General features: G+C 37.2%; 1 protein-coding gene across 1 annotated transcript in view; it reads left to right on the top strand.

Moving 5' to 3' along the window:
- Nucleotides 1–27583, top strand: part of Eip93F (Ecdysone-induced protein 93F) — a 585122-nt gene extending 557539 nt beyond the window's left edge. Inside the window, exons 2-6 of the mRNA XM_067125874.1 lie at nt 18515–18699; nt 19020–19457; nt 20578–20828; nt 21941–22085; nt 22271–27583. Coding sequence (XP_066981975.1) covers nt 18515–18699; nt 19020–19457; nt 20578–20828; nt 21941–22085; nt 22271–24202 — 2951 coding nt within the window. The 3' untranslated portion in view covers nt 24203–27583. The remainder of the gene's footprint in view (nt 1–18514; nt 18700–19019; nt 19458–20577; nt 20829–21940; nt 22086–22270) is intronic.
- Nucleotides 27584–27685: the final 102 nt, after the last annotated feature.

Raw genomic sequence — 27685 nt, forward strand, 5'->3', positions numbered from 1 at the left:
ATATATATATATATATATATATATATATATATATATATATAGAGAGAGAGAGAGAGAGGTCCTATAAGGGATATGTGAAATGAAAGAGATCTGTGGAAGGATGAGGAAAGAGAGATTTATTCTTAAAGGAAACTGACAGAATAGATTCCATAGTCCCTGGATTAAAAAAATTTCCTTCTGAAATCGAGTAATTTTTAAAGAAAAATAAAAAGAGAGACGAGCTGTTATGAAATTAAGTTTTCGAATAACCTACATATTATTGGGAAGGAACCGTATGATGCGAAAGAGAGGGGTTTAGATTACGTAAAGGGGGAATGCAGAGTGAGAGTTAAGGGGGATTTCTGCAACAGGAATCGCTGGAAAGATGCAACGCTTATGTGTTGGTACTTGGATTTTACTGTCATAGGCAATTTCCAGCAATTTAGATACCATAAATTTACACCTTCCGTGCCCGTTGACCTGCAGATACAATGTACTTTTCTAGTCTTTGAAACTGTGGAGAACATCAACGTGTATTTTAAGAGTAAAATCATATATTATATATATATATATATATATATATATATATATATATATATATATATATATATATATGTGTGTATATATTTATAAACATATATACACATGTAAACATATAGTTAGTTTCTCATTGCGTGTAGGTCACTTATTATGTTACAATTATCTCCATTATCAGAATACAAAGCAAAGCTTCTTACAAAAATTGCAGCACATGGAAAAGTGTCATCCATGTGCCTCACCCGTTGCCGCCTTTCTAATTTTATACCATTAAAATTAGTTCTAACGTAGCCACGAATTGGCGACTTTCTTAAGTAAATGGTTGTTGTTGCTGTTTTACATTAAGCCAGCTTTGTGCTGACACGGGCTGTCGCTCTTGGGCAGCCTGTAAAAGTAAAAAAAAAATAAATAAATAAATAAATAAATAAAAACAGCCTGTAAAAGTGAATAAAAAATGGCAAGCTAAAAAGTTGAACAGCTATAGAGAGAGAGAGAGAGAGAGAGAGAGAGAGCGAGAGCAAAGGAGACGGATGAAAAGCAAAAGGCGGAGAGCGACACAGCTAATAGGAGTAACTAGGATTCATGGTGAGAGTTCCTCCATCTTGGTTCCTTGTTTTTGCTGTGTCATTTGCTTATTCGACGACGGCCTCTGAGGTATCAGAAGATATAAGTATTCAGTGTCCTGAGCAATATTTGTTCATTGTGTATTTTTCTTTTTTGTAATGGCAAATGATCTCTTGCTTTCTGTATAAATCATTCGTCAGAAAAATCATGGTAGTTATGGGAAGGCTCGCAATACTTGTATTGATAGTAATGATACCACTTGCAAGTTATTCCAAGAAGCGGACGGCATTTTGCAGGAAAAATAGGCTGTAGACGATTGTGAAATGTTGAACTTGCCTCGTTGTCCATTCTGTTGTGGTTTTATTTTCATTCCTGTAAAATGGGATGGAGTGCGGAAAGGCGTCATTCTGTGCAGTTTTTGCAGATGTTTCTGGGCGCAGATTAAAGAATCCACTCCGAAATCATTCCGTATTTCGTATTCCAGTAATGGACATCGGTTTACTTTTTTTTCGACTCCCAGAAACAAAAGTTTGCGTCAGAAATCGGTAATGGCACCGTTAATGTAGTTACCCGTTTCGCATCCGAAGAAAACGCAATTTGCCACGTAACAGATACTATTTTAATTTTGACTTCGTTGCATCGTTTCTTAAACATTGCAACACTGCGAGCTTTTCCAACCCGGAAATCATAGCAGGTCTTTACAACGGCTCATCTTACCAATTTCATGACTTGCCCAATAACAGGAAATGAAGGTAAATTCTAAAAAAAAAAAAATATATATATATATATATATATACAATGGCTCATCAGTTTCAACCAGTGCACTTTTTGAATCCGTTCTTAACTTGCCACCATACCCTAATAAAAAGGCTTGTTTTTTAATGGAAACTTTTGCCAGTAGTTTGCAAAAGCTCTCTCGACGCACGAGAAAAGTTGACTGGATTTTACAGAGTTAAATACCTGCTTAAATGGCCACCTGTTTTTATGGCGGGCTCAGGACTCTTTAATTCCCCATAATCAAAATTGTCATGATTTTACGCTCCTGAAAAAGAGGGTTTAAAAGAGCCCACTTTCTGTTTAGTTTATGATATTTCAAAAACAGATTGTTAATGATCAGTAATTAAGTGATGAGCGTTGCTAGATTAGTTAATTAACTTAATTAGATGTCTCATTTGATCAGATAATCAGCTAATCGCTCATATGAAAATGGAAATGACAGGTGGTACTCTCTCTCTCTCTCTCTCTCTCTCTCTCTCTCTCTCTCTCTCTCTCTCTCTCTCTCTCCAAATTAGAGTTAATAAACTTGAGTCATTTGAGTATCATTCACTTTCCATCGTGAGAGAGAGAGAGTTTAATGACCTTATGCAAGAAAATTCATTGGATCTGCTGACCCAAGTAGTGGATTAGTAACTTGGTACTTAGTCAGTTGTGGTGAGTTACAACCAGGGTGGAAAAGGGCATAAGGTTAGTAACTTCATCGAAAAGACTTGATAAGGCACAAAAGGCCAACAGCTGGAACCATCGCTTGTATAAGAGGTATGTGGATGTGTGTATGTGTGTCTGTATGTGCTTGAAACGAAATTTTTTTTATATATATTTCGACAGATGGGCAACTTTATGTAATTCAGTTTCTGCCTTCAGATTTACTGTAATGTTGAACAGTCTTTTCATATGTAATGCTACTATTCCAACATCTAAAGCAGTTATCACGCTGACATCAGTTATGCATACGAGATTTTTTTTTTTTCCAAAGCTGACATAACGTAATTCAAAGCCTATTTCTGCTTAGGTGGGGAGGCAGTTAAGTCGAAAGACGGCGACAGGCTCTCCTGTTTTGCCCGATATTTTAGGAGGCGGAAGGAAGGTCCTTTGCCGCCTCAGTGCTCAGGACCTGCCTCTCTTCCTTTCCCCTTTTCTTTATTCCCCGACTTCTCGGGGACAGGTCTTCGAAAGGACTTGCGATTGCTGGATACATTGTCTTTGCCACTTACAAAAATGAAGAGGATAACGATAATTAGGATAGACGAAAACACCGCAGCGATAATACTGGACTGAACCAAGAACGTGCAGTGGGACGAATCTCGTCAGAAATGTTGGGTATGGTGGCCTGGCCCGTGTTGCACGTCCACCTTAGCATATGCAATTTGAATAAGTATATTATTGTTATGGTTATATATATATATATATATATATATATATATATATATATATATATATATGTGTGTGTGTGTGTGTGTGTGTGTGTGTGTGTGTGTGTATGTATGTATGTGTTTACGGGAGTTTACTTATATGTGTGGTGTGTGCCGCCCTCAGTAAGTCCAGCTGTGAATGGGCACCAGCTTCAGCTGCCATCGAGAAAAAAGGAATTATGGCCAGCAACTTCATCCCTGTTTAGTTGCTGAGAATAAATAACTAAACTTATCTAATCTCTGTATTTTTTTTTATCTTGGTGCAGTGAAGATCATTATTCTATTTTTTTATTGCCATAGATTGCCTGCTGTTTTCAATTACGTCTTCATGTCATATGATTTTCACCTGCTGTGATTTTTTTTACCAGAGACCGATGCTTTTCTTAATTAGAAATATCGACTGTCATCTCAACATATTTTCGTGAATTATAATCCCATCAACCTACAGCACTTCTTATATTATTCCAACCATTGCCCGTCCATCTATAAGTACGGGGCGCGTTGCGGGTCTATTTTGATGTTATAAAAAGAACATCCGATACCGGCGATGCCAAATGAAATTAGGAAAAACATAGATTGGAATTTGACTATCTAGGGAAATTTCCCGGAAACGGAGCTTCGGACAAATATAGAAAATTGTCAGTGTTTGACAAAGACTCAGCCGTGTCGGTCGAATGCGAATGCTTGAAGGGAAAGAGTCCGGAGGAGAGAGATGGGGAATCTCAGCAAGTGGTTCTTTCATCATTTTTTCTCATTCATCGGGGTTACGTCCGTGACTTTTTCGTTTCTTTCATTCCGTTTCGATTCGTTTAGCGTTTTGTGAAAGCGTTTTTCACAAAAGGATCATAATTTACTTATTTTTCGCAAAAGGATCTTGAGTTACTTATGAAGAATTGCGTTCTTAAATGAATGATTGAATTCATAAAATAAATCGTTCATTAATGATAAGTTTTCATGATCAAAAGTTACCCATTGAATAATTATATATATACTTAAATGAATTATTGAATTATTAACCGAGTAATTGTAAGGCTTTTTCCCAGATGATCATACATAATTTATTGAATAATTAAGTGCACAAATAGATGAATTAGTGAATATTAAGTCTTTTCTTCAGAAGTGCTATGTGTAACTTTTTGTAAAATTGCTGGTATAAATGAATGACTCAGTTTTCCAGAAGCAATAAGTGACTTACTGAATAATTACACGCACGAGGGAATGAATGCATGATCAAGGAAGAATTCAATGGTAGGTAGTTTTCACAAAAGATTGTAAGCGCATAAATGAGGGATAAATCGTATCCAAAAGTCACACGTAATTTGTAGCATAATTGGATGCGTAAATGAATAAATGAAATTATTGATACATAGACAAATGTGTAATGAATGTCTCCAAAACGATCATGACCAATTTTGTAAGGACCGGGACATAAGAAAATGATCGGTGTATACATGCACTTTTAATGAAGCTTTCCAATCCATTAGACTGTTTCTCTTCAATTCTACACCTTCATGTATTGTCATGTATTGCTGATCGTTTATAGTTATGCATATTAACTGATATTTAACGTATGCGTATTCATTTCTTTTTTTTTTCTTTTCACACATGATTGACTGATTTGGAGGAAGCATGCTGTTCATAATAATAATGGCAATAATAATCGATGAATGGTATGCAATGACTTTCAAAGATATGTGGAATAAGAAAAGGCCCTTGAAAATCGATCATTGAGAATGCTTTTGTGAAATTTATAGAAAACTCTTGAGCTTTTAGGAGCGTCCTGTTTCCTTCTTCAAAAGAAGGAAAAGCTGTAAGAGAGTGTTAGATTATATTAACAATAAATCTTTAACACTAATTTCAAGGGTCCTTTTTATTTTACAAAAATAATTTGATAACTACAAGTAATATTCATTATAAATCTGCAGTTACTTTTGTTTAAAAATTGTGTGATATTTAATGCAATATATTGTTTAAATTCTGGCAGTTATGCCGCTGAAAGTCTTCCAGGTTGTACTGTAAAGGTGGAAGAGAATGTGACAGGCATAGAGGTTTAAATCGAGCTTTGTCACTTCTTCATTCATTCTAATAGCTAAGGAAATACAGACGAAGGCAGTGACTATGGACTAATGCCATGAAGGGCTAATCTAACCTGTTGACCCTAGAGTTCCCAACTTCCTTCACATCTGTAACCAAAGTGATATCTGTAGAAAGCGTAATTGTTCATCAGATTTTTGAATTGTGAATAAAGCAATATATGTAGAAAAGCAGAGTTGGTTATCTGAGTTTTTGATTTGTTAAAACAGTTTTCAAAGTCACTCAACTTTGCTTGGGGATAAGAAGGGTGACAATTCTAGGAAGATGTAAGTGTTTTTCCTCGAGATTATTTTCTGATTTGAATTGATCGCGAAGGAAGTCAGTCACAGAAATAAAGTTTGTTTCATGGTTATTTTAGGTAAAAAAATTTTTACGGGAAGAAAGGTTTAGTCATGTCACTGAGGTTATGACATAGATGAAGCAACAGTTTACTAAATGGAAGAGAGAGAGAGAGAGAGAGAGAGAGAGAGAGAGAGAGAGAGAGAGAGAGACAGAGACAGAGACAGAGACAGAGAGAGAGATCGGGACAGTAATTAGACGTAATACAGTATATATATGGCCTGGGGGCCAACCAGCACCTCTGCATAGGCGGGCAGCAGCGTGGTTGGTTGTCCCGGGCAACCGCTGTCGGAGAGGAAGGCGTAATGTAGAAGTGTCAGGTAGCGGCCACCACACCTGGCGCTTGGAGTTCCTAAACAACCGCTTCTGTCCCTTTAATATCCTCGCCCTTATCCCCTCGGACAAGGAGGGTCCAAATTGTCTTTCGGCCTCGGCAGTTGGAGGAGGAGGAGGAGGAGAAGAAGGAGGAGGAATAAGAGAGGATAAAAGGAGGAGACGGAGGAGGAGGAGGAAGAGGTTTGCGGTGATATTGATCCTCCCAGGGAATCATCATTCGGAAGACAGTCAAATGGCCTTCTGCTTCCGTTGTTCCAAAAGGAAAATATAGAAAGCCCACAGAGAAGAATGAGCGATTGGGGAAAGTTACGATTAGTTTGGAAAGGTTGGAATTTCGAGAGATTTTGGAGTGAGAAACTATGCTAGGGTAATATTCAGGTTAGAGTAAGGTTTAGGGAAGTAGCCGGGATGAGATTGGAGAAAATTGGTCATGGGGAAGACCTCGGTCAGATTGGGATGAATGGGAAAGATTGGGATTGTCATGGATTGAAGGGTGAGAAGAATTGCAAGGAAGTACGCCAGTTGGTTAGAGTGCAAAAAATGGAAATAAAGTTGAAAAGGCACTCCCTCCTTCCTCTTCTTCTCCTTTTATTTATTTATTTATTTATTATTATTATTATTATTATTATTATTATTATTATTATTATTATTATTATTATTATTATTATGTAGTAGTAGTAGTAGTAGTAGTATCAGTACAATTCAAAGGTAAATCCCGTCTACTACTTTTAATACTGCAATTAAATATGTGAAATATGTGATACATAATTATATTATAAAATATATATATATATATATATATATATATATATGTGTGTGTGTGTGTGTGTGTGTGTGTGTGCAACGTAACCCCTAGAGACTTGATGAGGAACTGGAAGGTTTTCACCTTGAGGCATCACCCCCTTCAAAGGGAACACAGGTGTATGGGTTAAAAAAATATACACACATAGGCACTGTATATATATATATATATATATATATATATATATATATATATATATATATATATATATATATATATATATATATATATATATATTTGTCTTTTGGGCAGAGTGCTTTGACAATCCGTATTGTCCTAATACCAGGTGTTTAAAATTTATAGCCTTCCTATACACCTGCGTGGTGCACATGTCCTGTTCCTCTTGTTTGCCTGTTGTCCTCAGGTGTCTGTCCCTTCATGTACCTAGAGCCAAGCTGCACAGATTTTATTAATAGACAGACGCGTCCATGAGTCTGGTTCCGTCAACCGTTCTCACTCGCTTTATCTGTTAGGATCTTAGGCCTAATTGTGACCCGTTGCTGTTCACGTTAGATTCCTCAGGCCTGCTGCACCTTTCTGAGCACTGAATTTTTAGATGGTGGTCACCTTTCAAGTATTGATCAGACCTTATGATGATTCTCCACCGATAGAATGGTTTGGCTTTTTCTTGCTTAATTGAAAGAAAAAAAAAAGTGGCAATTGTCGAAATACCTCTTTAATTCATTCTCGACCTTTTTTCCATAAAAGAGAAAATGTTATGAAATCTACGAATAACTGTTTAACGTACTGCTTCAGAAGCATGAGCCCATGAGTGCATAAGACCTGTCTATCTCCAACAACAGCGAATGACCAAATCTAAGTCGTACTCGAGTTTCTGGTGTTCATAGAGCTTCTGAAAAAGTGTACAGTTTAATGTTTCATATATTTGTTCATAAAGCAAATTCATGTAGCCTGCATAATACTGTAACCAGGCAAACGAATACAGTACTGGCCGATGGACTCCGAACGTAGTTTGAATGACATTCAATAAAAAAATAGAATGAATTGTAACTATCAGGTCATGAAACCAGATCCGCCGCTTTTGTAAGTGCGTCCTCATCAAATGAGCTACTTCCTGCACATTGTTTCTCTCAATAGCGCCTAGTATTTTATTTTAAATACTGGTAAATTGCTCATAATGGTTGTCCATTCCTTCATGATATTCAGAGGAAACCTTTTGAAGTCTATTTTCAGAATGTTAACGCCCTAACTTTGTTGGACAAGACATTTTATCTCATTTCAAAACCAACGTAGAACTATAGTCACTAAGGTCTAGATTCTTCTGCCACAAACAATGTTCGGTGATATTTCTTTCCTTATCTATTGAGACCACTCCCGTAAGGAGGTAATGCCGTCAGTGCACCTCATGCGGTGCACTGTAGGCATTACTTAAGGGCCCCTAGCTGCAGCCTCTTTCATTCCTTTCACTGCACCTCCATTCATATTCTCTTTCTTCCATCTTACTCTCTACCTTCTCCTAACAATTGATGCATAGTGCTACGAGGTTTTCTTCCTGTTATACCTTTCAAACCTTTTAGTGCTAGTTTCCGTTTCAGCGCTGAATGACCTCATAGGTCCCAGCGCTTGGCCTTTGGCCTAAATTCTATATTCTATTCTATTCTATTGAGACCGACGCCACAATACAGTACCTATCTCTCCTGAAAAGCACATGCTTTTCTCAACCCTATCCCAAATGTGTTCTGCAACTGACCTTTTTATCCAGCCTCTAACCACCTGTAAGACTGGTTCATACATGGCCGCTTTCTTTGTGACAATGAAGAGCAAATGACTAATTAGAGTCAGCACCATGTCCCTCGCCTTCTTTGTACGTTAATTTACTCCTCTACCTCTGTAATTCATCTGTCCCAATACGTACACACACACACACACACACACACACACACATATATATATATATATATATATATATATATATATATATATATATATATATATATATATATATATATATATATATATATATATATGTAAAGTTCTGAACTCTGGTCCTGAGGAAGTTTTTCCACCCTTTTTGGTGAAGATGAATTGGCCGTTTTGTTAATTCTATGCTGTTTGTATTCTCCTTTTAGTGATTGGTTTTATGATGCCATCAGTTTCTCTTCGTTAATTTTTACGTGTATTTAATTTTTATTAATTTTTAGCGTATAAGTGGTCTCATCACGTATTTTTAATAAGTGATCAGTTTCTCTCACATATTTTTCACGTAATTCTTTTTTATTTTTACGATTTGCAACACTTAGTTACTCACTGTTATTCTTTTACTGGTAACCTGTTTCTCTTCCCAATGTTGGTATGTAATAGCTATTTGATCTGTTTCGTATCTGTGACTGCCACCTGGAGATTTCCAACTGTATTTGTTGATGCCCTTTTGTTGGGAAAGAGTGCCTCAAGTTGCCAAATAATTTGAAGGACAAAAGCTAATATAATGCACTTCATTTCCTTGCCCATTACATCCTCTTTGCGTTCATAGTCCTTACCACCTCTTTCTGATATTTCGTCTATAACATTCGCCGGTTAAATTTAATATCCATCTGTTATTTCTAAGGACAGTTCCTTCAGTGGTGCCTAACACACTATGATACTTATATTGCACTCTCTGAATGTAATCCTGCTACTGCACTGCAGTTAGTCATTGCCTTTTTGGCATTTTCTGCATTTAGCGTTGAAGCCTTGCCTATCTCTCTCTCTCTCTCTCTCTCTCTCTCTCTCTCTCTCTCTCTCTCTCTCTCTCTCTCTCTCTCTCTCTCTCTCTCTCTCTCTCTCTCAATTAATTCTGGATGTTCTTACTGAATAAATTTGCACATGACCTCCTTTACAATCTTACTGTACTTTTCAAATTCCATGAATTCATTTTCTACCTGTTCTGTCTTTCAAATTTGGTGCAGGGTTCGTGTGTTCTAGTTTCCTGTTTTGAATTTATCCTTAGTATTTTTAAACGTGGAGACTCTTAGCGCCCTAAAATACACGGGACTGGGGGCCATTGCCGAATTGAGCCTATCCATTTACCTGACAAAATCCATAGAGAATGCTTTGGCTAAATACACTAAACGATTGACAGTTCCTCAAAATTAAAGGATAGGAAGTTCATTATATATATATATATATATATATATATATATATATATATATATATATATATATATATATATATATATATATATATATTCTTCGTTTTAACGTGCTTTTTCCCATTTTTTATATGGGGTAAGCACGATGCCTTCTTTTTTGAAGGACTTTGATTTGGCGTTGGGGTAGGCCGTAGCCTCGATCGGTTGCCCTGCCTGACATCGCTTAGACCCCGGTAACAATGTGTACGTGTATCGTATCAATCCCCAGCTCCCTTTCTCCCAGCAGCGAGGAGAACTGGGCGGTGAGGTCGACAGTTCGAGACGTGAGAGGTGTCTGTTATGTTTTTAGAAGATGTTGGAGTGGCTTTGTTTATGTGTGTATTAGTCTGTAACACCCATTTGCTTTCAGCAGACCTATCCGTTGATTACATACGTAATTATATACACAAAATGTGTGTGACTCAGGTTCGACTGCTGGGTGAGAAAAAGCGGACAGACAAGCTCCATTAAAAACCTGTTTCCTCCTGTTGACCTAAGCAGTGAATTAGGTACCTAGAAATTATGCGACTGTGGAGGTAGTAACCTGAACGTTTTTCTAAAGACTAACACCTGGATGGTATATATATATATATATATATATATATATATATATATATATATATATATATATATATATATATATATATATATATATATATATATATATATATATATATATATATATGCATGCATGCGTGAAGAGAAGCGTGCTTACCAGTAACCAAAAACTGTGCTTGAAATGGCAGGAGTGAAAATTTAAACGGATCCAGTTTGAGTAGAAACAATAAGAAGGGAAGGAGGAATTATCAAAATGCTCAGCTCTCCAACAGGTAATGAGTTAGCTTTGGGAACTTGGGAGTCATTCATTCGAACCACTTCTTTTATCCATTGTGTAAATGGATTTCTAAACTCCTTTTCTTACGTTTATTTTGATCCTTTATTGATTGTCTGCAGCGTAGGAAACAAATCTTTCGTCGGGGGAAGGAGCGGGGTCTTATATTTATTTATTTAGTTATTTATTTATTTACTTATTTATTCATTCATTTATTTACAATAAAGTAATGATTGTATTGTATAGTGTTATAAATCATTGTTCCGTTTTACATTCATCCGACAGTGTTTATAAGAGTTGAGAATATATTTGATGGGAAGCATTGTATTGTCCGAGATGCGTTCTTCAGGAAATATGTAGTTGTGACCTTTGCTGTTTCGTTGCCATCTTATTCATTCAAAAACTCCGTCTTAATAACCTTAATAACCTTTCCGTAATGTAGTACTTGAAAAAGTATCCACTTATGACTCTGAAAGTACTTCTATTTGATTCCAAGGGATTTCATAAACAAAAGCACCAATTATTCTTTGCTCACCGAAGCACGCAAGTAATTTTATTTTTTATCCACGCTTCTTTATCTCTTGGATGATAGTTCCAAGTGTTACCCAGCCAGACGTTTAGGGTGAGGTTGCTAGCCCCATGCCCTGGTCAGCCCAGAATGTGACTTTCCACAGTCGACTAAATATTGTGGCCTAGCTCACTGCTGAGGTCAGCAGAAACACAATGGCCTTTTCAGGAGAAGGGCCTGATTCGTTTCTTCCCCTCCCGGGTTCGACCTCGGGTGTCTGTGTTTGTAGGTATATAGTTCAAAAGCATATCATTTATCACATTATTACTTCATATACTTTAATTATATTCGCAAGATGAAATGTGCAGAAAATACCCGGCTTTTAATCATTTTGGAAAGGCGTAAGGTCACATAGATGTCAGGTGGTCATCAAAAATAATGGAATAGAAAATAGGAACAACTGTGTTTGAGTGAGTGTAATTGCTATCCTTTAATTAATGCGCTGTAATCCTTCGTCCAAACACCAACTTTTTCACGCTCGCGTTGTTTACTGTAGTTTAAATTCAACTTTCATTTCCTTAATCTCTCTTCATTAGTATCTTTCCTCTTGTCGTCGTTTTGCTCTCTCTCTCTCTCTCTCTCTCTCTCTCTCTCTCTCTCTCTCTCTCTGTTATACCCGCTTACTGAACTTAATCCATCTTTCTCTCGTAGTGGTGCCGAGGTAACTAACTCTGCTGACAACCAAACTGGGCGAAAAGAAGCAGCATGGGCAAGTTTCCAGAATATCCAATAGGCCTCAGATGACTTTATCGGTTAGTTATGTACCTGGTTATTAGTCAGCAGTTGCGAGTCGAAATTGGGGGTTTTTGGAGAGAGAGAGAGAGAGAATAGAAGTGATCAGTGATCCGTCAAAATATATCTCATAATGTCACGGGGAAAGCCTCAACGAGGTAGCCTTCTAAACAATTCAAAGGATACTTTGTAAAAAGCTTTCTACTGTATCCTCGTGAAGGATTATTTGTTTATTTCTGTATTGCTTAGAAGTTAAGAGGAGAACTACAAATGGCTTGTATTTCGAATGCAATAAAGACAGCCGGTGCATGCTAATAAGGGTTCTTTTAAACTTTCCTCATTTATACGCATGCGTTTGTTTATTGTTGACTGCACATATTTGATTACTCATTCATTTCTCATTGTCAGTCAGTGATTAGTCATTCGTGTACATGTTTATTAATGAACAGATTTTCTTATTCAGGTTTCTACGTTTTATTTATTGATATATTCACTTAATTATGCTGTATTATCTTCATTGAAGCACTACTTGTTTTAGCTAATTCATCTATGTTAAAGTGCCCGTTCTCTCTGAATGACCTGAAGTGGAAGTTGAAATGAATCGCATCAAGCCCATCACTCAGGTCCAAAATAGAATGATATAATTCCCTAAGCATAAATCATTCTTCGTTAGGCACTCAGGCATGCCCCTCCTCTCTTTTTGCCCTCTCCCCCCCCCCCACCCCCACCCCTGCCTACAGAATATTCATGGTCCCTCTACTTAGATCAGTATAAGAACTCAGGTCACTCTCCCTTAGGTCAGAGTAAGGGCAGCGCTCCCAGTCCCAAGGTCAGTGTGAGGACTCAGCTCCCCCCTCCCTTAGGTCAGTTCGAGGAAACTGCTCCCTTTCTCCAAGGTCACGTTAGGGAGTCTGGTTCCCCTCCTCGAGGAAAATATGAATAAGAAAGGAAAGAGAGCCGTCTCTTAACATGTGGAAGGGTAAAATAACTAGGAAAACTTGAAGCACGAAGAGCATTCTTCACTAGAAGAAAGTCGTCGAGCTAACCAGGCATGGGATTGCTGCTTTTCACAAAGTAAATGTGGAAGGCGGTTTCCTGGCGGGTGTTACTAGGTCTCCTAACAGGAGGGAGGACTCTCCTCCAGCTCAGCAGGACAGATCTGAGCCTATGGGAAAGAGACGGTGCGGAGTGATTCTATGGAAGGGTTAAAGGCACGGGTTTGGTTTGATGTTTTAGATCAATCCGGCCTTTGCCAGCGTTAGCCCTTGCTCAAAATTGTGATAAGGTGTTGAAGGGAGAAGAGGCTAGATGTGGACCTCTGGATAGTCCCAGCCCACTTAGACGTACATGTTTAATTAGAAGAATGGTCTCACATTCAGTCTTGCTGAGAACGGCAGAAGGAAGGAACCCAGTTATAAGAACTATAGTCGAAGATTTGGCGATTTCCAGAGCGTGATTTTTCCAAGATGATTTACGATCATTCTGGACGTCCATATCGTTAAGAAAGGAATTTATTTTCATCAAACAGAACAGAAGCATTGCATGAGAGACAAAGCAGAGTAATAAGCAGACACTCTTGAAGCCTGTAAACTTGATTGTCACGGAATCCCGTTATCCGCGTCGGTCTTCAACCAAGTAAACTTTATCTGACAGTTAATTATTTTTTTCCAAAACATCAACTGATTTCAGTTTAAGACTGTGTTTTCTTTCTTAATAACCATGTAAATACACTCCGTACATATGTACATGTATTGAGCATGTGTTTGTGTCGTGCATGCGTGACACACCTCAACACTATCAGCACAGACCGAATGAACTTTTGTTTCCTTTTAACCCATCCAGTTGAAAGCTAGCACATGTTCGGAAAGGCTGTGATCGCTTGATGACTGTGCTACAGGTGTGTGTCTGTGTGTATGTGTGTGTGTGTGTGTCTGTGTAGGGGGTTAGGGGTATGCAGAAAGAGAGGATGTGTAGTATTGACAAAGCTGATGATGATCGCCGTAGCAACGAGCAGTAGCTGCACCAGCGCCACTGATGGGCCTTCGGGCGGGAGATTAGGTGTGTGTATGTGTGTGTGCGTGTGCCGTATGTGTGTGTGTGCGTGCGTGCGTTTGTATGTTTCCTGGGTGGAGGCGGGTTGCTTTGGCCTGCCTTTTTCATCGAAAACAATTATTCTCAATTTCATCAGTTTGACGAACGCCGCTGTCTCCCTTATTTGAGGCTTTTCTGCTCGTAATTGTCACGATTCCAGGCAAAGGGACATAGCTATGCGTCCATGTGTGTGTGTGTGTATGTTTGTGTGTGTACGTGTGTGTGTGTGTGCATGGACTGACATGTACGTGCAAAAAAGACCTATCTTTCGCAATATTCGAATCCTGTCGGTCAGTTACCTTTGAATATGCAATATGCGGGTTAATTCGATGCATGGCAGAGCTTTGCTATTTCGCATAGTCCTCGTTTCTTTTTGGGGGGGCCGCATGTTTGTCACATTTGCGATGCGTTGATACTTTTCGAAAAAAACGAAAAAGAGAGAAAAATTATATAAGCTATTATTCAGATCAGTATCTGAGATGCTATTGAGTTCCTGTTGATTCTTATAAATGAATTCTGTCTTACTTTCTTTCCAATGTAAGATAAAATACACATCAAATACTAATAAGGCTCAACCAATATAGTATTTCATTATGAAGACTGTTGCATAAGGCGGAGTTTTCCATACCTTTTCTTGCTTTGTTATTGTGTCCATGTTTTCCCGTTGGTGTCAGACAATCTCTTTAGTGTCAGACAATCTCCTAGTGTGTAGGCGGACATTTATTTACTTAATAATTATAGAAGATCAGCACCTTTATGAAAAGCATCTTTATTTCTGGAGGAGAGTTTTGGATATCTCCATTTCATCTTCATCGTGCAATCTGTAAATGGAACATTCAGGTTAAATTGTAAATCTTTGACGCTGAAAATGTCGCTACTAAGATATGTCGCTAAAAGTTTATAGCACCATTTTTAAGATCACTAAGCTTTACATACATATTAAATGTACGTTGATTACTCTTTTATAAGTTGCCTAGTGGAGGAGAAATGCAAGTCTCCGAAAATAGTCATCAGCAATGAAGATGTTTTCTATCCCATCTTATTTCGTCTCGATTTCCTGGGAACGATTCCTATTTAATCATTTGTTTTTGAGAAAATCGACCAACCATATCAGTAGGTTTTGGTCATATAAATAATTCAGGCAAACTTTAAGACAGCAGAAATACAGCATGAAAAAACCGATCTACGGACTTTTAGAGAGGGTCGGCACTACGCTAATGACCCGCACATCAAATTTTGGCAATGCTAGAGATCTAGATCGAAAGAGTTATGCACACCGCCTGGTTTCGTGTTTAAAACTGCTGTGTTTTTATGTTATTTTTGTTTTCTTTCTTACCTATAACTAGAATCTTTATGTAGCAAGTTAGTTAGCTTTGTCTCTTCTCTCATCTCTCATGTATACACACGCATATATATATATATATATATATATATATATATATATATATATATATATATATATATATATATATATATATATATATATATATATATACATATATATATATATATATATATATATATATATATATATATATTCAATTACTGACTCATCAGGATCGAACCCAGTTCTTTCAATTGAAAGGCAAGGGCGCTTTCCTTTCAATTGAAAGAGGAAGACCTGGGTTCGATCCTGATGTGAGTCAGATATTGATTTCTGTTCCACACGTGATTATGTGTTGATTATTTTTATGTATATGTATGTATGTATGTATATATATATATATATATATATATATATATATATATATATATATATATATATATATATATATATATATATATACATACATACATCATTACAAGATTTGCTTGTGGGTGGAAATAGGACAGGTAATTTTACTCCCGGTTTCCATTCTTGGAAGGTCACATTAAGAGATCTTTTGTTACGCCGTGAATGCCGTCAGTGTCCGAAGACGTCGTTATCGAGGAGGGCCATCTGATCTCTTATCCTCGTCGGTAACCTGTTTCTTCCTCTTCTTCTTTTCGTCTTTTGTTGATGGTTGGCAGTCATGGTGCCTTGAAATTTGTTAGACATTGTTGTGGACAATAATGCTCTTAAGAAAGGTGACATTTTCGTTCGGTTTGTGAAGCTGAATTTTCTTTATAATCTAATGACATTTTGAAGGATCTCTCTCTCTCTCTCTCTCTCTCTCTCTCTCTCTCTCTCTCTCTCTCTCTCTCTCTCTTCTTCTTCTTCTTCTTCTTCTTCTTCTTCTTCTCTTCTTCTTCTTCTTACTCACACACACACACAAACACACAATCTGTAGAAATAGCGGGGACGATCAGGAAAGAAGAACCTAATGTCTCTTTGGCAATAAAGAAAGTATAATTTATTTTTAGTCTATGTATCAGAACGCATTGTTAGGCTAATAGTCGTCAGCAGTGAATAAACAGATATATACGTCTCGAGGTTGGTAGTAATTTTAACCACTGTATCACATCAGACCCGTGATGATTATCCTTTTCACTGCGATCTGACGAACTGTATTGACAGGTAAATTAAATTGACTGTTTACCGCGACCAGTTAATAGTTTTCTAATGTTTTATCATTGGCTCCACAATTTTATTTCTAAAGAATCAAATTGACTAAAATTTTGATCGATTTTTTGGGTTTTCGCTAAATGTTATGAGTAACGTTTTATATATATATATATATATATATATATATATATATATATATATATATATATATATATATATATATATATATATATATATATATATATATATGTATATATATATAATATATATATATATATATATATATATATATATATATATATATATATATATATCTATATATATATATATATATATATAATATATATATATATATATATATATATATATATATATATATATAAATATGTATATATTATATATATATGTGTGTGTCTATGTATATATAGTCTATATACAGTATTATATATATATATATATATATATATATATATATATATATATATATATATATATATATATATGTATGTATATATATATATTATATATATATATATATATATATATATATATATATATATACATATATATGTAGGTAGATAGTTAAACAGATATAATTCCTTTTATCTCGATTTCATTTTTCTGGTGAAACAAAACTTCTTTAATTTCTGTGACAGAAAATGAAATGTTTTCAATAACTGTGATAATCAAGAGTTACTTCGTATTAAGCGTTCTTCGGAAATATCCAGTCACTTATTTTATGTTTTATTTACAGCAGTGATGTAATCTTAGTTATACTCCTACTAACCAAAATTAGTAGTGGTAGTATTAGAAGTATGTTTATCAAAATAAGTTTTTCACAAGTTACTTACAGTGCCTTGGCTTTATCAATCGGATAGTAATTTTTTTTTTTTTTTTTTTTTGAGAACCATATGAGCAACGTTAACAAGTTTTATTGCGTCTCATAGATATTCGCCAGTGCTCCACATAGATAATCGTTTAAACAATTTACGCGCACATGTTACAATTATTGCATGTTAACTATGACCCGGTTCTGATGCAGGCTACCAACATTCACTAGCTAGTTCCGTTCCGTGCCATCTCTATCTTTTTCTTCTTTTGAAGAAAATAACATTGAGAATCGACTTTGCTCTGTTTGTAAAACTATTTCCTTATCGTTTATATAAAATAAGAATTACTTTGGAGTACTTATCATATGATGAAATAAACAGTTAAATCTACATTGTTGTTACGGGCTAACGGAATTATCGTAGCCTACTGATGAATATCTTTACAATATAAAATTTTCATACGATTATTTTCTATAAATTTTTAAAGGAATACCTTAGCTAGAGGAAGAAGGTCGTTTCATATATTTCATTTTCCCACTTTTCACATCCCATGATTTTAAAAATTGTTAGATTAAAAAGTCAATTAGTAATCTGTTTCCAAAGGTAGAGGAGAATCTTGTTTCAGTCTGTTTTCTTTTTTTTTTTTTTTATCTCCAGTTCCCTTTTGAACCTTATCAGATTAATTCCTGACACAATGATGATCAGCATTTCATATAACGAGTTGCAAATTTAACAAATTAAACTTAGCTCAGCTGCTACCTTTCACTTATGAATTTTCAATAAATTGCTCAGTTGCTACCTTTCACTAATGAGCTTTCAATAAGTAGCTTTTATGCTCCTCAGTGAGCCATTTCTATAAGTGAAAGCCTTTAAAAAGAGAGAAGTGACAGGACCCATGCATTTCTGCAAGGCATTATTAACGCTCATGCTCCTCAGTAAGCTATTTCTTGTACCAAAGCTCTGGAATTCAAAAGATCAAAGTTAAGTGACACTGTATGCAATTTCCAGGTCTGGAAAGAGTACTCGAGGAACTGATGGGGGAGTCCGCGTGGTTGAAAGTAAGGTCCGACCTGTACCCCGAGAGCGCCAGTGAAGAAACGCCATCGGTTGCGGAAGCAGAAGAGCCTCAGGATTGGGACCCCGTAGCACCCTGCTTTGTCTGCCAAGGCAAATCTCAAGGAACACTGCAGGTGGTGAGTTCATTTCTCCTCATTTTGGAAGTCTTCTCGCAGTTATTGAAGTATTTGCAGTAGATAATCAGGGTAATAGTTTACACTTTGTTTAAAGGAATATCTTAAGATAATAAATTTTTTCATCTAATTAATTCTTGTAGAGTTGTTGATGTATGAATGATATTTGCTTACAAAAGCAAATTAAATTAGTTTCTCCATGATCTTTCATCTACAAACGACCACTTTTGTTTCATCCACGACCTTTGCTTTCGATACAGACTGAATTTGTTGCTGTCAATACATACTGAATTTGTTTCAACCATGACCTCTACTTTGAACAGCAAACTGAAACAGCCCCATCAGAAGGAACAGTATCTGATGGCGGGGCGACGACCCCTCATCCCCAGGGAGGCGCCGTAGACTCCCCAGCCCCTCCAGAGGACCTGACAGTCCAGAACAGCCGCCACCACAAACATGACCAAGAAGATTCCGGCTGCACCGAAGTGACCCTCGACTTGTCCATATCAAGGTCGCCCTCGACGCCATCTTCACAATCGCCTTTCCTGGGGGGTTTGCCTAAGACTTACCTCGGGGGCATAGTAGGATCTTCAGGTGGGGGACTTGGAGGGCATTTAGGCCGAACTGTTGGTGCCATGGGAGGCCTGGGTCCTGAAGCCACACCAAGACTTCCCTTAGATCTCTACACCGCCAATCTTCCGCCACATCTCCTGCAGTGGATCCTTCAGTCGCATCTCCACCAGTTAGCCAGGGTTCATCAAGTAAGTAGTGGAGCCCGAGTGGATGGATGCGTGTTGGAATCCAGTTTTTAAGATCTGTTCGTCAGTCACGGTTTGTGAACGGATTCTATGTGGATTTTGGTTGTGGATTTTAAATTAAGTGATAAATATAATATAATATTATATATGATATATATATATATATATATATATATATATATATATTATATATATATATATATATATATATATATATATATATATATATATATATATATATATATATATATATATATATATATATATATATATATATATATATATATATATATATATATATATATATATATATATATTCAGTTTTTCAAGATTTCTCAAATTTCCCTTCAGCTAAGGTCCATGTCCCTCCTTTGCCAATCACGCAGCATTCTTATTCGTTTTCGTCATTAGTCAGTAACCTTTGCCGCAAATGGACGGTACCACTAGTTTTTCACCGCATAGATGTGATTTTCAATCACCAGTTACTTGTCATTTTCAGTCTGTAATAATCATTTTGCCCCTGTTAGGGCCAGAAGAGTTGGAAAACCGGGCCTACGTGGATGAGTGGCTATTGTGGAAAATAAAGCACAGGAAAGACATGAGTGGCGGAATTTCACAGAAGCTGTTAGCACAATGTGTCGTTCGAAGCGATGATGATCTATGTCTTAATTTTTTTTTTTTTTTCTGACTGATTGCTTGAAGTATTTATTTGTTTGTTTTCTCTTATATTTATTAGTTTAGTAATTTTTATATAAATTTATTTTTTTACTTTTCAAGTTTAGGTTAAGGAATTACGTATTTGTTTATACATCTTTAATGACTGAGTTTTTACATATTTATCTGTTTATTTAATTTGGAATTTATTTATTGATCGATATATCTGTTTACAGTTTTTATAACGCACACACATACATATATATATATATACAATATATATACAGTATATATATATATATATATGTATATATATATATATATATATATATATATATATATATATATATATATATATATATATATGTGTGTGTGTGTGTGTGTAGACACAAGACCTAAATCTGAAGAATTACCGACATTTGACCTCCACAGTGGCTTCGACACTGTTAACGATTGCCCCAAATTGCAGGCTCAGCACGATGGCCCGGAGATCGTCGCCGACGACAAGGACCAGCAGCCTCTGGACCTCAGTGCCAAGTCGCAGATGTTGCAGGTGAAGCCAGAGTTCAAGACCTCCATCTCGTGTTCGTCCCCGAATGCCCTCAGCAGTCCCAACAGCCACCTCTTCCCTTACGAGAGGATCAAAGCTGCGGCTGCGGCTGCCGCAGCGGCAGCAGCGGCGTCGGCCAATCCGACCGACGTCAAGATGCCGTCGAACAGGTAATTACTGTTAGGTAGTCAGTCATTTTTTCATGTCGTCCAGGAATTTATCAGACTTCAGATCATTTTTCTTTTCTCGTCGTTATACAAGTGCTGCGACGGTCCCATCGAGAATTTCTAGCATGACGTGAGCAAAAGTCTTGCCTTCCAGTAAGCCTCTTCTCCTGGTACCCCCTCCATCTTTATTCACCAGCACCATGGCCTTTACTGCCCTCTGCCTCCAGAGACTTTGCCCATGGGCAATTTCTTCCCAATCATTTCTTTGCATTGATATAGGTCACACGAGCAAGTATTCAGATAATCATTTTGTCATGCCATCCATCAGGTAGTTATCTTCTTGTTTTTTTTTTTTTTCGGGCCTGGGCTAGAACAGAGCGTTGTGTTGCCTGTCCCACTGGCCTGTGTAATCAAAGTAAAAAAAAAAATTGGATTTCTGCGCCCCACAGTACCTCAGTGCCGTTCATGCCAGACCCCTGAGGTCTGCGGCAGGGTTTTTGTGTGTGTGTGTTTTTTTTTTTTTTTTAGTTTTCATTAGAGTATGGTAAAGATGGAAAAATGCCAGTCACTGGAAACTGATAAACTTGTATTTTCCTTCCCTTATCCAGTTAATTATAGCCATGTTACATTTCTTTTTTTCGATATATTACTGTTCATGTATTTTTGTCTGTTTCTTCTTATCATCATTGTTTATCTGTACATCTCATTTACGTTTATTCTGTTTTATGGACGCTTCCTTAAAAAGGTGTATACATTCCTTAAGAATTATACACCTGTTGAAAATAGAGAATAATAATCATTATTAACTTGAAGAAAACACAATAACACGTCTAGAATTCTTTTGACAGTTCTTGTCAAAAGCGCGAAAGTATCTTAGTACTTCAAACTTACAGCAAATACATCGATAATGTGACTGGATTTTCAATGACCAGTCGTCATATCTGTGATAATGTAGAGTCTTTTTATTTCAAAGTCATCTGTTGTAGAAACAGTACTGCCATGATTTATCCAGTAGACCCGTGTGTAGCAGCTTATGGCCTCACAATTTCGAATAGTGAGAACCAAAACAACTAATAATAGGAATATTTATAAGTGGCCTGTCTTTTTCATTACAGAGGCAGGAGGCGGGGTGACATGAGCAAAAGATCTTACACTGAGGAAGAGCTTCAGGCTGCGTTAAGAGACATACAGAGTGGAAAGCTTGGAACCAGAAGAGCAGCTGTTATATACGGAATTCCAAGATCAACTCTGAGGAACAAAGTAAGCATCTGTTTTCTGCAGTTTCTCTTAAGAAGAATGTGATAGCCCATCTGGTTTCAAAAGTGATGGAGGAAGTGTTTGTCTGTTTCGGTGTTGTTGATATATTAATGCTTTTTCCAAGTGTGTTTTAAATGACTATAAATATTACTGGTTAAATCAGTGACATCACTTTTACTATTTTACAGGTCTACAAATTGGCAATGGAACGTGAGCGGAACAAGAAACTCGCAGAGCAATCAGTGCCCCCCGTCCTTCAAGATACAAAACAGTTCCCACCTTACCAAAATGGCGTCATAGGTGCAGGTACAGGACCGTTAAATAATGATAACACTGGTGAAGATCCAGATGCCTCCCCAGAGTCCTTCAGGGCTCTGCTCAAAAGCAAGATGGCAGAGAAACTGAAGGAGCTTGACCGGAAGGGCATCTGTGGTGAAGACAATGAAAAAGTCGCTGAGTCCGCCCTAAAGTACCTGATGGAGAACATTCCAAAACTTGCCCTAAACAAAGACAACAAAGAGATATCAACTGAAATATTAAGTAGCATTTCTTTTTATCCTCAACTAAGTGACTTTATTAAGAGAGTCGTTGAAGAACGGTACAACGAAGAACTACAAAGAAGTAAGTCCAGATTAAATGGATCTGTCGACATCCATGCTGTCAATGGCTTTAATGATGAAAACTGTGACCTTACTGTCCCGTCCTACTCTCCTTCTTGTAATGGCCAGCCAAAGGGCGACTCTGAGTCTTTAACAAGGGATTCCAACAATTCTAGTCAGCCACTGATCTCTTCACTGCAGAATTCAAATCTAAAAGAGATGATTGCTCAGATGATTGGTCAGAAACTAGGGTGTGAGGTTCCTCTTGGCAAGGATGAAAAACTAGGAAGCAGTTCTAGCGAAAAGAATCAGCAACTGTCGTTGCCCTTTTCAGTCCCGAGAGAATCGCTAACGAAGTTCTGTAGTGAGAAAAGAGATCATGTGCAAAGTAGCAAGAAAAATTCCTCAGCATCTCCTACAACAGCAGGTGGGAAAGGCTCCAGGCCAAAGAGAGGTAAATATCGAAATTACGACCGTGACAATCTTCTTAAAGCTGTTCAGGCTGTGCAGAGTGGAGAAATGAGTGTGCATCGAGCAGGAAGCTTTTACGGGGTACCACATTCTACTCTTGAATATAAAGTGAAAGAGAGACATCTCACCCGAGGAAAAAATAAGAAGGAACACGGTCCATCCAGCTGTTCCCCTGCTGCTAAAATTAAGAAAGAAATTATTCGCAAATCAGCTGACACTACCACATCGACAATTGACCTAACAGGAGATGATCCTCCTAAGAGCGATGACAAAGGTGATGCGAGTCCTGTTATTAAAAAGGCAAGAGTAGATTCAGGAGCAGGGTCACCGTATCCCAGTTATCCTTCCCTTTCCACCACGCCACTGTCTTCATCATCATCACTAACCCAGACTCCAGTAACTTCTGCTCCAATTATACCAAGTCCATTTTCATTATGGAACGGAGCTCCCATGGTGCCATCCTTTCTTACACGTTACCAGCAAGATCCTTTTTATGCGTCTCAGATGATCAGAAGGTTCCAGGAAGCTGCTGCTGCCAAAAGTCAGAGTGAATCTGGTACCCTGACTCCTCCAGTCAGTGAACAGTCCACTTCTCCAGCTTCAGGTCATGCAGCCCAAGAGCCTTCGCCCTCCCCTCCTTATCAAGGAAGTGTGTTGGATGCCTTGCTGCGAGGGAAAGCATCGTCTGTTAATAGTAAACTTGCATCCAGTTGCAGTAGTAACAGCAACAATACCCTACCAAATAGTGACACATGGCAAGTATCTTCTAGCCTATTAAGCCTCAGTAAGGGTGTCATGACAGAACACCAAAAACAGCAGTTAGGCAAAGAGGAGAACAGTTCTACGCCACCGTTAATCCCGCCACAGGGTATAGTGCCCTTCAATACCCTTTATTCCCTTCCTGTCTTTGCTGCACGTAACAGTTTAGTTGCAGCCCTTCAACAGCGTCCCTCACCCAGAGACTCTTCCAGCCCAGAAGTTGATATTCTTCCGCTGCCATTAGTAAAAGAGTCATGCCATCCTACCCCTGTTGCTGCTGATCAACCTTGATTTGTACATTAACAAGGTCAATGTATGATACTCATCAGCACTTACAGTAGGTCTGTATTCGTTGTTTGGTCAGTTTTGCTTTAAATGTACCGTACCTTATGAATGAGGGTTAAATGTCACCAGTGAATTATATTGCTAAGCAGTTCATCATTTAGAAGACTTCAGATAGGATTATGTTTATATTTGTTATAAGCCTTCATTTCCCAAATAATTATTGTCCTTGGGACAAATATTCATTATTCACAGTGAATAGTATTATCATATTTATTAGTTTATTTTATTTGTTTAGCAAACAGGAACCCAGTAACGCTTTACAATGCTACTGGTCAAATTTCCCTAAGTTGAGTATCATCATCTTTCTGTGATGTTCAGAACTAAAAAGACAATCCTTATGCTTATGAATCATTCCAATAATTTAAGGAAAAAATGATAGGATTTTATGTAGAAAACCTTTTTTATGAAAACAGAGCGTCATGAGCACTGTTGTTCCTAAGTCAGTGAAATAACGTTTAGCTCTTTCCGATATTTTGCATCCTCAAACTGACAGTTGTGTCATGAGTATCCTTTATACCAGTGAGAGACTGGCAATTTCCTTGTGAAGCTCTGAAGGGAGTTTGCATTGGGTAATTCCCATTGGTAGCTAGGCGTGAATTCTTCTTCGCCATAAGACGATACATTAGGCCTCGAAGGAGTCTTTTACATGAGATGAAGTCCAGAGAGTGTTACGGATTCTTAAACCTATAGTGATGCTGTTACTAGGTGTCATGATAAAGTCTTGGCAATAACAAAGGTATAAATGGCACTCATTTGGTCTCTTGTCGAAATCTAGTGGGTAAATATATATATACTGTATGATGCTGATCATTTACAAAAATATATTGCATGTATGGAAAATATCTCTTTTGTACTAAAATTTTAAATTTTTAAAAACCATTTGTATTTTACAGCATTGTTTCATTTATTACTGTAACACGTTGCATATGGAGCTGTAACGTTTCTAGTGTTGATATAATAATAATAATGCACACAAACATATATAGTATGCTACAAACATGTAGAGTATATTCATTTGTGTGTATACATCGCATGAGCTGTGTATATGTACAATATGCAAACTGCATGATTGTTTATATACATTATACATGAATACATATATGTATGTGTGTCCATGTGGAGAATATTAACAGGAATCTCATGAAGTATTCAAAGAGACCAAAGTGAGTGCTGTATCTAAATATGTTTCAGTAATATATTGTGTAATATTTAGGGTTAAAGCCATTCTACATGTTTGCAGTAACTGAAGAATCTAACAGTGAAGCGTATCACAGCTCACAAAAACCTTTGATCACAAATATTTAATCATATTTGGTTACTGACGTCAAGAGTGCTCAAATGGTATCAGAGAACCTCGAACTGAACGTGTGCCATGATGGTTGAGGCTTCAACTAAGACGCTTGTAAGCTGGGTTATCACCACCTGGTCTCGTTTTCCAAATAGCCTACAAACCCGTCCATGTAGAAGTATTCAATAGAATAAGACGTGTTTCTATTTTGTCAATATAGTTTCCCAAACAATGATGATAATGGTATATGGAAAAACAATAAAATCTGGATTTCTTGCTGACCAGAGGTGATGTTTCACTTGGTGATGCTCTTGACAATGAACTCTCACCATTTTAAACCAATTGGTGGTTGGCTGGATATTGCGTCTGCATGTAGGAGTTAACTAAGGTCCAAATCGTAATTAGAATCTTTGCAGTGTGTATTATCGTATCTAAGAGACACTGAAGTAAAGATTCTTTCCATCATTGTGATGGCATCACCATGTGGCATATCCTTTGTAGAAAGATGTAACCATCATGTCTAAGATTCTTGCAGTCATTTGCCAAGAAGAGATAGAGATAAAATTTAATTCGAGCCATGGAGATGTATCACTATTTTGATGGACCAAAGAGTTTTATAATTACCTCCAAGAATTTTAGACATGATATTGAACTAAAACTACTGACTAAGCTAATTCTTACTGTAGTGATCGAGGTTTTAGCGTTCATTTGCTGTTTTACCCCAGGATGTAAGAAGTTTGTAAGACAAATTGCATAAAAATGAGATGGGAACGCTCTGGCCATCGGAAAAAAAAATAGATAAAACAGTTGACTACTTCATGTGATCATAGACTGCATTAGCACAAGAGCTTGGAAAATGAGTTCCACCCAGAGAAACCGCTGCAGAGCCGTCCCTCTCAGTTTATGTAGTGTGTCACCTTTTTTGTTTCTGCATTTGACCCCTTCTAGGACATAAAAAAACAGGCTTTCAATGTGATCGATCCATCACAGCACATAGCGGCTGATGGACTTTCTGTGCACCATCCAGCATTCATAGCCTGTCCGATATGGTGACCATGATGATGTTCACTTCATCTGTTAGAGCACGTACTTTAGAAGTTGTCCTGTGTAAACAAAAAATCATGCTCACGGCAATGCTCATAAACCAGTGATATATCTTAAACCTACTTGTACCTATCCATATCTAATCCAGTCTTTGGTATTATAGATTAAATGCCCTACCATGTGTTTTGGAGACTGCAATTCAGTGTGATATATGGCACCTCCTCTATACGTAAACAAATGTTCTTTAGCCGTACTTATGGTCAGATGATTCCGTGTTTTATCAGAGAAGTTCCCCCAATTCATTGTTAGACTGTTCCAAGGATCATTAAGTCAAGGATGTTTCACTGTTGTTAACATGTCCCAACTTGCTTGTAAAGAGGTGTTGTTGTTTTGGTGCGTTGATTCTGTGACTCAAAGCACACCATTAGAAATTCATTGCTGGTATATTGTAGAAAATATATAAATATATATTTTGCCAATCGCTTCTTAAAAGAATAACTTACTACTGAATTTTCTATGAAATTCTTCATGTGTAAGAAATTATCCACTAAGATTAGGGTAATCATGGGGCATGCTTCATTCGCTCATTCCACCCGTGTGGAAACATGCTGGTCCTGTCTCTGTCTTTCCACCCTTTCCATCTAACTGCATATTATCTGTTCATCTCTTTTCATCGACCACTTTCCTGTGACAATCATTCACTCTCAAAGTCTAGGCAGTCGTTTGCTTCGCTGTCTAAAAGTCACCCATCCAAACATCAACTTCTGCTCACGCCTTTCTGTATGTCAGTGTCATTCGGTCAATCAGTCAGCCATTGCATCTGACTCCTTGTCTCTGTATACGTCTGTTTGACTTTCCATTTTCTCACCTTATTCCTACTTCGTGTTTCACAGCATGTCAATGGGTTTACCTTAAATTTTATCAATTTTTGTTTCAGTGTTGTTCATTCTTGGGAAAATTTTGTAGTAAAGTCCAAAGAGAAATTATATCAGGCACTGAAGCTGGCTGGTGTTGATCATTCAAATAAAAATCGAATGAAGAAAAGGAAAATAATGCCTTATAAAGATATGAATCTAGGATGGGAGACTTTTCCATTG

Source organism: Macrobrachium rosenbergii, chromosome 23, assembly GCF_040412425.1.
Source record: "Macrobrachium rosenbergii isolate ZJJX-2024 chromosome 23, ASM4041242v1, whole genome shotgun sequence".
In the NCBI taxonomy this organism is placed as follows: Eukaryota; Metazoa; Arthropoda; class Malacostraca; order Decapoda; family Palaemonidae; genus Macrobrachium; species Macrobrachium rosenbergii.